The 12,776-nt window shown below is 36.0% G+C and overlaps 1 protein-coding gene across 6 annotated transcripts in view; it reads right to left on the reverse strand.

Annotated features, from left to right (window-relative positions):
• Positions 1-4,886: 4,886 nt before the first annotated feature.
• The window catches only part of FAM114A2 (family with sequence similarity 114 member A2), a 55,200-nt gene continuing 47,310 nt past the window's right edge, over positions 4,887-12,776 (reverse strand). For all 6 annotated transcript variants that reach the window (XM_054487869.2, XM_054487868.2, XM_063665294.1 and 3 more), the window contains 3 exons: positions 10,188-10,260; positions 7,308-7,361; positions 4,887-5,492 (listed from right to left, as the gene is read on the reverse strand). In XM_054487869.2, the coding sequence (XP_054343844.1) occupies positions 5,358-5,492; positions 7,308-7,361; positions 10,188-10,260 (262 nt within the window). In that variant the 3' untranslated portion in view covers positions 4,887-5,357. The remainder of the gene's footprint in view (positions 5,493-7,307; positions 7,362-10,187; positions 10,261-12,776) is intronic.

The raw sequence follows: 12,776 nt of genomic DNA on the forward strand, positions 1-12,776 counted from the left end.
CTTTTTGATGTGCTGCTGGATTCGGTTTGCCAGCATTTTATTGAGGATTTTTGCATCAATGTTCATCAAGGATATTGGTCTAAAATTCTCTTTTTCGGTTGTGTCTCTGCCAGGCTTTGGTATCAGGATGATGCTGGCCTCATAAAATGAGTTAGGGAGGATTCCCTCTTTTTCTATTGATCGGAATAATTTCAGAAGGAATGGTACCAGCTCCTCCTTGTACCTCTGGTAGAATTTGACTGTGAATCCATCTGGTCCTGGACTTTTTTTGGTTGGTAAGCTATTGATTATTGCCACAATTTCACAGCCTGTTATTGGCCTATTCAGAGATTCAATTTCTTTCTGGTTTAGTCTTGGGAGGGTGTATGTGTCGAGGAATTTATCCATTTCTTCTAGACTTTCTAGTTTATTTGCGTAGAGGTGTTTGTAGTATTCTCTCACGGTAGTTTGTATTTCTGTGGGATCGGTGGTGATATCCCCTTTACCATTTTTTATTGCGTCTATTTGATTCTTCTCTCTTTTCTTCTTTATTAGTCTTGCTAGCGGTCTATCAATTTTGTTGATCTTTTCAAAAAACCAGCTCCTGGATTCGTTGATTTTTTGAAGGGTTTTTTGTGTCTCTATTTCCTTCAGTTCTGCTCTGACTTTAGTTATTTCTTGCCTTCTGCTAGCTTTTGAATGTGTTTGCTCTTGCTTTTCTAGTTCTTTTAATTGTGACATTAGGGTGTCGACTTTGGATCTTTCCTGCTTTCTCTTGTGAGCATTTAGTGCTATAAATTTCCCTCTACACACTGCTTTGAATGTGTCCCAGAGATTCTGGTATGTTGTGTCTTTGTTCTCGTTGGTTTCAAAGAACATCTTTATTTCTGCCTTCATTTTGTTATGTACCCAGTAGTCATTCAGGAGCAGGTTGTTCAGCTTCCACGTAGTTGAGCAGTTTTGAGTAAGTTTCTTAGTCCTGAGCTCTAGTTTGATTGCACTGTGGTCTGAGAGACAGCCATCGTCTCAGCCCAAAATCTCCTTAAGCTGATAAGCAACTTCAGCAAAGTCTCAGGATACAAAATCAATGTATAAAAATCATAAGCATTCTTATACACCAATAACAGACAAACAGAGAGCCAAATCATGAGTGAACTCCCATTCACAATTGCTTCAAAGAGAATAAAATACCTAGGAATCCAACTTACAAGGGATGTGAAGGACCTCTTCAAGGAGAACTACAAACCACTGCTCAATGAAATAAAAGAGGATACAAACAAATGGAAGAACATTCCAGGCTCATGGGTAGGAAGAATCAATATTGTGAAAATGGCCACACTGCCCAAGGTAATTTACAGATTCAACGCCATCCCCATCAAGCTACCAATGACTTTCTTCACAGAATTGGAAAAAACTATTTCAAAGTTCACATGGAACAAAAAAAGAGCCTGCATCACCAAGTCAATCCTAAACCAAAAGAACAAAGCTGGAGGCATCATGCTACCTGACTTCAAACTATACTACAAGGCTACAGTAACCAAAACAGCATGGTACTGGTACCAAAACAGAGATATAGATCAATGGAACAGAACAGAGCCCTCAGAAATAATGCCACATATCTACAACCATCTGATCTTTGACAAACCTGACAAAAACAAGCAATGGGGAAAGGATTCCCTATTTAGTAAATGGTGCTGCGAAAACTGGCTGGCCATATGTAGAAAGCTGAAACTGGATCCCTTCCTTACATCTTATACAAAAATTAATTCAAGATGGATTAAAGACTTACATGTTAGACCTAAAACCATAAAAACCCTAAAAGAAAACCTAGGCAATACCATTCAGGGCATAGGCATGGGCAAGGACTTCATGTCTAAAACACCAAAAGCAATGGCAACAAAAGCCAAAATTGACAAATGGGATCTAATTAAACTAAAGAGCTTCTGCACAGCAAAAGAAACCACCATCAGAGTGAACAGGCAACCTACAAAATGGGAGAAAATTTTTGCAACCTACTCATCTGACAAAGGGCTAATATCCAGAATCTACAATGAACTCAAAGAAATTTACAAGAAAAAAACAACCCCATCAAAAAGTGGGTGAAGGATATGAACAGACACTTCTCAGAAGAAGACATTTATGCAGCCAAAAAACACATGAAAAAATGCTCATCATCACTGGCCATCAGAGAAATGCAAATCAAAACCACAATGAGATACCATCTCACACCAGTTACAATGGCAATCATTAAAGAGTCAGGAAACAACAGGTGCTGGAGAGGATGTGCAGAAATAGGAACACTTTTACACTGTTGGTGGGACTGTAAACTAGCTCAACCATTGTGGAAGTCAGTGTGGCGATTCCTCAGGGATCTAGAACTAGAAATACCATTTGACCCAGCCATCCCATTACTGGGTATATACCCAAAGGATTATAAATCATGCTGCTATAAAGACACATGCACACGTATGTTTATTGAGGCACTATTCACAATAGCAAAGACTTGGAACCAACTCAAATGTCCAACAATGATAGACTGGATCAAGAAAATGTGGCACATATACACCATGGAATACTATGCAGCCATAAAAAATGAAGAGTTCATGTCCTTTGTAGGGACATGGATGAAACTGGAAACCATCATTCTCAGCAAACTATCACAAGGACAAAAAACCAAACACCACATGTTGTCACTCATAGGTGGGAATTGAACAATGAGAACACATGGACACAGGAAGGGGAACATCACACTCCAGGGATTGTTGTGGGGTGGGGGTAGGGGGGAGGGATAGCATTAGGAGATATACCTAATGCTAAATGACAAGTTAATGGGTGCAACATACCAACATGGCACATGTATACATATGTAACAAACCTGCACATTGTGCACATGTACCCTAAAACTTAAAGTATAATAATAAAAAAACTATGAAAAGCAAGTAAGGAAAATATAGCTTGTCTTTAACACATTTCTAAGGTATTATGTAAAGGAAAATAAAAATTGTTTCATAGAGGTTTCTACTTCTTTCAGATCAAATTAATAAAGTCTCTCTTAATCACAGCCTTTTAAAATCTCAATAGTAGGAACAGACGCATTTACCCTAGCAATACCTGAACATTTCACTTATTAAGGTTTTAAGTGAATTGGAAAGGCATATATTAGTAATTAGTGGTAAATCTTAGACACCAAAAATTTAAAAGGAAAATAGTACCAAAAGTGTAGCTGTTACCAAAAAACTACAACACTGTAACTACCCCAAATAAAATAATGAAGCACATACTATCCAAAAACCATCACCATAATCCAGCAAGTTCCAAAGTGATCCCTGAATTTACCTACTCATCTGTCATGAATGTTTATGTTTCTCTATGTCTACTGGATCAAGGAACCTTAATTCTTTTTCAGTATATTTTATGTGAAGAGTAGACAATTGTTACTCAGAATTGGGCCTTTCATCATTTCACTAGTGGTCCCTAACTCCATTAAAATAAATAAATATATATGGGGGGGTGGGGAAGATGATGAGAAAAAAAGAGTTAGTGAGTCATATTTACTTTATGTGAGACCTAATCTAAAATTTGCCAAATTCAGTGCTGAAATCTGAATAGATGTATTAAAAGAGTTGTTACTCTCTCCTTCATATGTATACCCCATTTCTTGAAAGAAAAACCTTAAATACATTTCTAGGTTAAGGATTTAAAGCTGCCAAACTGCCATTGTACAAGAGGCTGAACAGACAGTAGGCAGAGTGACCAGTTTCTAAACTTTGCCCTCAAGGGATACAGGTTTAGACACATCAACCAAGCTTGAGGCAACAATTCAGAACTGGTGACACCAGCCTTTGTAACCAGAAGGCAACTGTTTTTCTGAAACTTCAGAAATATTCAAGCTGGGAAGGGTGAAATTTGTCTTTAAAAAGGAATATTCAAAAACTTTCTGATCATATTAAGACAGAATATAGGCAGAGTAACATTGTAGTGCTGTTGGTATACCTTTTTAAACCAAATTTATTTCTCTTCCTTGCTTACTAACTGACTCCTGCCCCAAAGAAGGAGATTACATAGAAACAGTCTTTATACTAATCTATGTTATGGCTTTGCTTTGCTATTTTTTTTTTTTTTTTGGTCTAAGTAAGATATTAGGGCTCGTGTTTACAAAAGTAAATGAAAGGATCAAATAACATGATTAATACATTTTATTACAAAGGTTTTAGAAGATGAGGGGCAGAGCTAACAAATTACCTTAATCATTAAAAATCACAAAGTTGGAGAATTTTTTTAAAAAGAGTGGATACCGAAATAGCTTTTAGGAAGATGACAGCTTAATAGTCTCTTAAATTGCTGAAGAGAGCAAAAGAAAGCTTAAGATCTGGAGGATAAAAGTTATATCAAAAACATGCTAAAGAATACATTAAAACAAACAAAAAGGAAAGAGGAAAAAATAAACTGTGCCTTAGAAGTTAAATCCTATCATAAATGAACATCATTTCTAAAGGACTATGGCCCACTTCAACACTCAAACAAAAAAAATCTCATTGCTAAAACAGCTTCAACATTCCTTTGGAGTTTGCTGTTAAAGAATTTATCCTGCATATACGGTAGACACGAAACACATCCTGAAGAGACTCAGAATATCTGCAAACATAAAACTGCTTCTCTAAATTGCATTTACTGGCCTTGAATCCAGTAGAGTAGGGTTCAGCTATGACATGAAGTATGTCATCCTGGGGAGGGCGAGGAATTTGAAGAAAAAGGGCACTTTGCTATAGTTAATTCATGTGGCTATAATAGTTTACAAGTTTCTCCTCAATGCCAAATATCTACTAAGAATTTTAAAAAGCCGATGAAACTTTCTATTTCCAAGAATTCATGTGATAAAGGGTAATCATCACAGTTTACATATGCTGTTTTCTTAAAGCCATAGATTTTATTCCAGAAAGGAGAAAGTACATGGCATTAATAAACCACACATGCCATGAATTTTAGAACACTAAATTATTTTTCTCTGGCTTATCAACCAGTTATATCCATGGGCTGCAAATTATATCCATGACAAAATTGATAACATTTTGCAACATGTCAAAGAAAGACCAACATTTTTGCCTGAGTGTCCCACTAATCTTTATCTAGAGTTATTATTCTTGGACTTTCTACAAAAGTTTCTTTTCAAATAATTTATGAATTACAACTGGAAAGAATACTGTGAGGACCTGAATACTTCAATCAAACACTGAAGGCAACAATCTTCCTCTTTAAACCATCTTTCCTGCCTGAATTTTTATATACTAAAATAACCCCACTCTTGATTTCTGCAGGAGTAGCCAGAATAAGGTGGCATTCCTTGGCTGTCACAAGTCCCAGGTCAACGTCTCCATTCTTCAATGTTCTAACAAAGGCTTCTGGCCCTGCAGCTCATGCCTGTGTGATTCAATCTTGTTCTCAATGAGAGAGATCTCTAGCACAGGTAAGAGTAGCTGAAAGGCGTCCTGGATGTAGGAGGCACTGTTTGATGCCTGCCAGGATTGAAAAAACAAGAAAAAGAAAATATTAGTTATTTAAAAGAGAAGATATACTGTAAGACAACAAAGGAACAGATTAATTTTTGTAATCTAACTGAATTCATAGCCTGGCAAATAAGAGCAGTGACTTGGCCATTTTGGTAAACTCTATTATAGGGAGAAGAATCTAGCTCTTAAGAAGATATGAGCACCAAAAGAGAATGTCAGCATTTTGTCCAACTTGCCCATCAGAAATGGTAGCTCTTCTTTGGCAACATGCTCAGACTTGGCATTCAAAGCTTATTTATTCCTTTATTGAGTGGGGTAGAGTCTGTCACAATATTGTGGTCAATTACTGAAAGAGGCTTTCAGAAGGCTATAAATCCTACACCTATAGAATTTCTAGCCCATTATGATAGCTCTTTTTCCATGGACTCAATGTGATCAGTGAGCACAATAACTGCTCACACACATAAACATCTTTCAACATATACCGCTTTCAAAGATGATAGTATAGATATATTTCTATCTTGAACAACATTTTTCAGAAGTGTTAGAGAATCATTACCCTCAGTTTGCTGGACTTCATTTATACTGAAAAGCCCTCACCTTTCAAAAGACTATCAACAGAGAGCTCATTACATTAAGATAAAAATGTATAATTTCGAAGACAAGAGTGTTTCAAATCTGTATGAAAAAAAAATCCACTAAAAATAATAGGGAGCCCATATCAAGAGAGATTACCTTTTTAAAATTTATCAATGGCAAGTACTCCTATTTAAAATTCAGTGTGACATTTAATACTCAATTTCCCACACAAAAGGGACCTCAGATATCATCTAGTTAAATCTCTTATGTTGCACATGAAAATAACAAAGTTTGTCAGAGTCACACAACAAATCAAGGAAGATCCAGGGCAACACGGGGCTCCTGGTTTACAGAGTCCTTTCTACTGCACCACTCTGCCATTTACTAAATCACAAACTTATATTTTTAAAAATTATTAAAACGATCAAAATAGTTTCCCTGACTACTCGATTAAAACTCTGTAATTAAAGAATTAAAATAATTTCCTTGATGGTAATGTCAAAAGAATTTAAAACTAGAGAAGTAAGAGTTCGGTAGTTAAAACATTTTTTCAATTAACATCTAAAACTTAACTATCAAATATATTTTCTCCCCCCAGACTTACATAAACATGTTTTAAACAAATCATCAAAAAGTCTATGTTGTTTGCACAGTTAGTTTACAAGGTAGAGTTCTTAAAACATGGAATCCAGAAAACATCACATAGGGAGGTAATATAATCAGTCACAGGATCCTCTTTTCCATTGACTTGAACCATCTACCTTCTCAAATCTAATGGAATGATGAGGATAATGTAAACACTACCTTTCTGACAAAACAAAGCATGATTTCCTGGCAAGGAAATGACAACATGTTTTGTTTTGTAACAAACCTCTGCATAAACTTTAGTCCTTTAGGAAGCAGTGCTTACCTGTTTGTAATTTTCAGCCCTTCATGTTTACCAGCTGGTATTCAGAAGGTGTTTCATTACTGTGAACCGTCCATTAAGCTGTCAAGGATTAGTACTAAGTAATGACAATCTACTGCTTCTTCCAGTACCCTGCAGCTTCAACTGTATGCTTTGTAATTAATAAGGAAGGAATGCACATCAAATATACACTATTTTGGTCATATCTACATCAATATGGCTAAACTACCAATATGGTGAAAAAAATAAAAAAGCCAAAAACAAAAGGCTTCATAAGAGTTAATTTGTACGTAATACCTTTGGAGTCAGAGACTTAAAAAACAATTACTACTAACCTCTAGAAATACTGCAGTGATTAATGGATTAAGGACGTCTGCCATTTCTTTGACCTGGAATAAAGAATACATTTTTAAGTGAGCAGAGTAGGTTAAATAATAGTAAGTGGAGTACAATCACACTTTAAAACACACACACACACCCGTATATAAATATTAAATATAAGCATAGAAGTCTGGACTGAGAGCAAAATGTCATCTTTAGAAAGTGAAATTGTAAGTGTTTTAAACTTCCTTCTTAATATCTTTCTGTGCTATCCATATTGATAGTGTATTGCTTTATAACTTTTTATTGACATTAAAAAGTATCTTCATTTGACCACAAAACCTTAGAACCATTTTAAAACAAAATATGTAGATATGGAACATGTGCTCAAAAAACTCAACGGTCTTTAACACAGGCTGTTTAGAAAAGTCTTATAAATAAATAATGTAAATTTAATACTTGTATGTGTCAGCATCTTATAGTTTATATGCTGGCTTAAAGTATCTTTATGGAACACACAGAAAGATTTGGCCTTATAAGATTAACTTCAGGAAACCCAGATCCTCTTGTCAAGAAAATACTACAGGGAAAAGTAAAGCTGTACCAAAAGATTACCCTTTACAGGAATAATCTAAACTCAAATTTTAAAAAATTAACTTAGGCCATGGTCTTAATTAAAACAAATGTACTGTTCATGACTAGAGCTTTAAAATAAATAAATAAATAAAATTTAAGAACCCACAGTAATTTTGCTGCTACACTGACACTGATATACTTACTATAAAGTAATTTTCATTTGCTTGTTTAAAATGCCCTTGATTTTATCCTAACTCATTATTACTGGTTTCAAATCATCTTCCATAGCTCACACATCTTCATAAATTTTTACAATTCCAATTTTTAAAATCCCCAAAGGACTTTAGCTTTAACTACATCTCTCCCACCAGCTGGCAACTGCATACTGTGAGTACTGCCATAGTCTAAGTACAGAGTTGCTCTTTAAAACCAGAGTCAAAATCTGAAGTTTGAATTTTATCAAGGTCTATATTTCCATTATAGGTCTCAGAAGATAGCATAAAAAATACTGAAAACTTCATAAACAGAAGAGAACAAAAATTAATTAGAATTAGACATAGACAAGCTGTTCCTAAAAGTCATATGAAAATGCACAAGGCCCCAAGCAGTCAAAAAATCTTGAAAATAAGAACAAAGTTGGAGGACTTACACTTCTTGATTTCAAACCTACTACAAAACTACAATATCAAAACGATATGATACTGGCATTCGGATAAACATACAAATTAATGGACTAAAAATCAGAGTCCAGAAATAAACCCATATATCTATGGCCAACTGATTCTCAACAAAGGAGCCAAGACAATTTAATGGAGGAAAGAACAGTCTTTTCAACACATAGTACTGGAACAAACGGATATCCATATGCAAAAGCATGAAGTAGGGCCCCCTACCTTACACCATACACAAAAATTAACTCAAAATGGATCACAGACATAAATGTAAGGGCTACAACCAAACTTTTAGAAGAAAACAGAGGAGTAAAACTTCACTGCAAAGGACACGCTCAAAAAAGCGAAATGACAACTCATGGACTTGGAGAAATACGTTCCCATCAAAAATCTGATAAGAAACTTGTACTAGGAAAATTTAAAAAAAAAAAAAACTCCTACAAGTAATAATAAAAACACAAACAACCCAAGTTTTAAAACAAGCAAACTGCTGAAATAGATATTTCTCCAGAGAAGCCAAACAAATAGCCAACCAGCACATTAAAAGATGTTCAACATTGGCTGGGCACGGTGGCTCACGCCTGTACTACTCCCAGCACTTTGGGAGGCCAATGTGGGTGGATTACCTGAGGTCGGGAGTTCGAGACCAGCTTGGCCAACATGGTGAAACCCTGTCTCTACTAAAAATACAAAAATTGGCTGGGCATGGTGGCAGGTGCCAGTAATCCCAGCTACTTGGGAGGCAGAGGCAGAAGAATCACTTGGACCCAGGAGGCGGAGGTTGCAGTGAGCTGAGATCGTGCCATTGCACTCCAGCCTGGGTGACAAGAGCAAATCTCTGCCTCAAAAAAAAAAAAAAGAAAGAAAAAAAGATGTACATTAGGGAAATGTAAATCAAAACCACAATGAGATACTATTTCATACCCACTAGGATGGCTAAAATAAAAACAAACAATAATAAGTATTAGCAAGGATATGGAGAAACTGGAACCCTTACACACTGCTGGTGAGAATGTAAAACTGTTTGGAAAACAGTTTGGCAATTCCTTAATGACCCATATCACCCATATGACCCAGCAATTCCACTCCTAGCTATCTACCCCTACCCAAGAGAAATGGAAACATATTCACATAAAAACATACATGCATGTTCACAGCAACATTATTCATTATAGCCAAAAAGCAGAAATAATCCAAATGTCTACTAACTGATGAACAAATAAAATGTGATATATATCCATAAGACAGATTTTTTGGTAATAAAAAGTATTAATACATGCTACAATGTGGATAAGCCTCAAAAACACTATGCTAAGTGAGTGAAACCAAACACAAAATACCACATATTGTTTAATCCCATTTATGTGAAAGATGTAAAGCAGCCAAATCTATAGAGACAGAAAGCAGATTCATGGTGCTTACGGCTGGGGAAATGTGGAGTGAAAGGGAATGGGGATTGCACGAGTTTTGGGGAAGGCTGATTAAAATGTTTTAAAATTAGATTATGGAAATGGCTGCGCAACTCTGTAAATATACTAAAAACTAAAAACTATTGAATTGTACACTTAAAGTGAGCAAATTTTCTGACATTTAAACTGCTAAAGAAACCAGACAAACACTACTGCAATAAGAGGCATGAATTCTTACCCCAGCAGTTGTTAGGCAGGTGGTGAACTCTTTAGACAGAGAGGACAACTCTTTACACAACACAATTGTCATCCTAGGAAAGAAAGGAAAAGTCAGAAACATTCTTTTTTCTTTTTTTAAAAAAATAAGTTACATTTAACAATTGTCAGAAGAGAACAAATCACTCCTGGTACTAAATGTGAAAGAAGAAAGCTTTTCAAGGGAGTAAATACAGTATCCCCCCCTTATCTGTGGTTTCACTTTCTGCAGTTTCAGTTACTCTTGGTCAACAATGATCTGAAAATAATAAATAAAAAATTCCAGAAATAAATAACTCATAAGTTTTTAATTGCACATCATCTTGAGTAGTGTGATGAAATCTCTCATTGTTTTCTCCATCCCACCCAGGACATGAATCATCCCTTTGTCCAGCATATCCACAGAACCCGCTCATTAGTCAGCTATTAATATTAGCCATCTAGGTTATCAGACTGACTGTTGTGTTATCACAGTGCTTATGTTCAAGTAACCCTTATTTTACCTAATTATGGCCCCTGCTATGGTTTTGATATGTCCCCTCCAAAATTCATGTTGAAATTTGATTCCCAATATGGCAGTATTAGGAGGTGGGACCAAGTGGTAGGTGCCCTTATGAACAGATTAATGCAATATCACAGTAGTCAGTGAGTTCTCACTCTGGGGAGAATAAATTAGGTCCCAGAGAACACATAGTTATAAAGCAAGTCCAGTCTTTCACGTTGGTCTCTTTGCACACACCCATTTGTCTTTCTGCTTCTTTACCATGTTGCGGAGCAGTACATGGCCCTCACCAGAAGTCAAGCAGATGCCACTGCTATGCTCTTGGACTTTCTAGCCACCAGAATCATGAGCCAAATAAGCCTCTTTTCTTTGTAAATTACCCAGCCTCAGATATTCTGTTATAGTAACATTAAATGGGCTAAGGCAGCCCCAAAGCCCAAGAGTTGTGATGCTGGCAATTCAGATATGCCAAAGAGAAGCTATAAAGTGCTTCCTTGAAGTGAAAACGTGAAAGATCTTCACTTAGTAAGAAAAACAAAAATATATGCTGAGGCAGCTAAATCTACAATAAGAACAAATTTTCTATCCATAAAACTGTGAGAAGGAGAAAGAAATCATGCTAGTTTTGCTGTTGCACCACTAACTGCAAAACTTATAGTTACAGTGTGTGATATATACTGAGTAAGATGAAAAAAGCAAACTACTCATCAGACAGGAGACTCATATCCAGAATATACAAGGAACTCAACAATAAAAGAAAAGAAAATCTCATTAAAAAATGGGCAAAGGACATGAATAGACATTTCTCAAAAGAAGACATACAAATGACCAACAGATACACGAAAAAATGCTCAACATCACTGATGTATCAATCATCAGGAAAATGCAAATCAAGACCACAGTGAGCTATTATTTCACCCCAGTTAGAATGGCTATCATTGTTAAAAAGACAAAAAATGGCTGGGCATGGTGGCTCATGCCTATAATCCCAGCACTTTGGGAGGTCAAGGCAGGTGGATCACTTGAGGTCAGGAGTTTGAGACCAGCCTGGCCAACATGGTGAAACCCTGTCTCTACTAAAATACAAAAATTAGCTGGGTGTGGTGTGCACGCTTGTAATCCCAGCTACTCAGGAGGCTGAGGCAGAAGAATCACTTGAACATAGGAGGCAGAGGTTGCAGTGAACGAGATTGCGCCACTGCACTCCAGCCTGAGTGACACAGCAAGACTCCATCTCAAAAAAACAAACAAAAAAAAAATTGATGCTGGCAACAATTCCAAGAAAAGAGAATTCTTATACATTGTTAGAATGTAAATTAGTACAACCACTATGAAAACCAGTATGAAGATTTTTCAAAAAATAAAATGGAACTACCAAACTACTGGGTATTTAGCCAAAGGAAAATAAATAAATAAATTCTATCAAAGGGATACCTGCACCTGCATGTTTATTGCAGCACTATTCACAACGGCAAAGATATGGAATTAACCTAAGTCAGCTGACAAATGGATAAAGAAAATGTGGTGTGTGTGAGTGTGTGTGTCTGTATATACATATATATGTGTGTGTGTATATATGTATATGTATATATACACACACACACACATATAATGGAATACTATTCAGCTACCTAAAAAAAAGTCATTTGCAGCAACACGGAAAGAACTGCAGGTCACGAGGTTAAGTGAAATAAGCCAAGCACAGAAAGACAAACACCTCATGTTCTCACTCATATGTGGGAACTAAAAAAATATGATCTTACGGAAATAGAGAACAGAACAATTGTGATACCAGAAATGCGGAAAAGTGGGTAGGTGAGTGGGTGGAGATGAAGAGAAGTTGGTTAATGAGTACAAACATACAGTTAGATAGAAAAAAATAAATTCTAATGTTTGACAGCAGAATAGGGTGACTATATTTAGCAATAATATTTTGTATATTTCAGAGTAATGTAGAGCACTTGAAATGATACCAACATATAGACATAATAAATACTCAAGGTGATGAATACCCCAAATACTCTGACTTCATCATTATACATTCTATGCATGTAACACTCACATATACCC

Source organism: Pongo pygmaeus, chromosome 4 (genome assembly GCF_028885625.2).
Source record: "Pongo pygmaeus isolate AG05252 chromosome 4, NHGRI_mPonPyg2-v2.0_pri, whole genome shotgun sequence".
Taxonomy (NCBI): domain Eukaryota; kingdom Metazoa; phylum Chordata; class Mammalia; order Primates; family Hominidae; genus Pongo; species Pongo pygmaeus.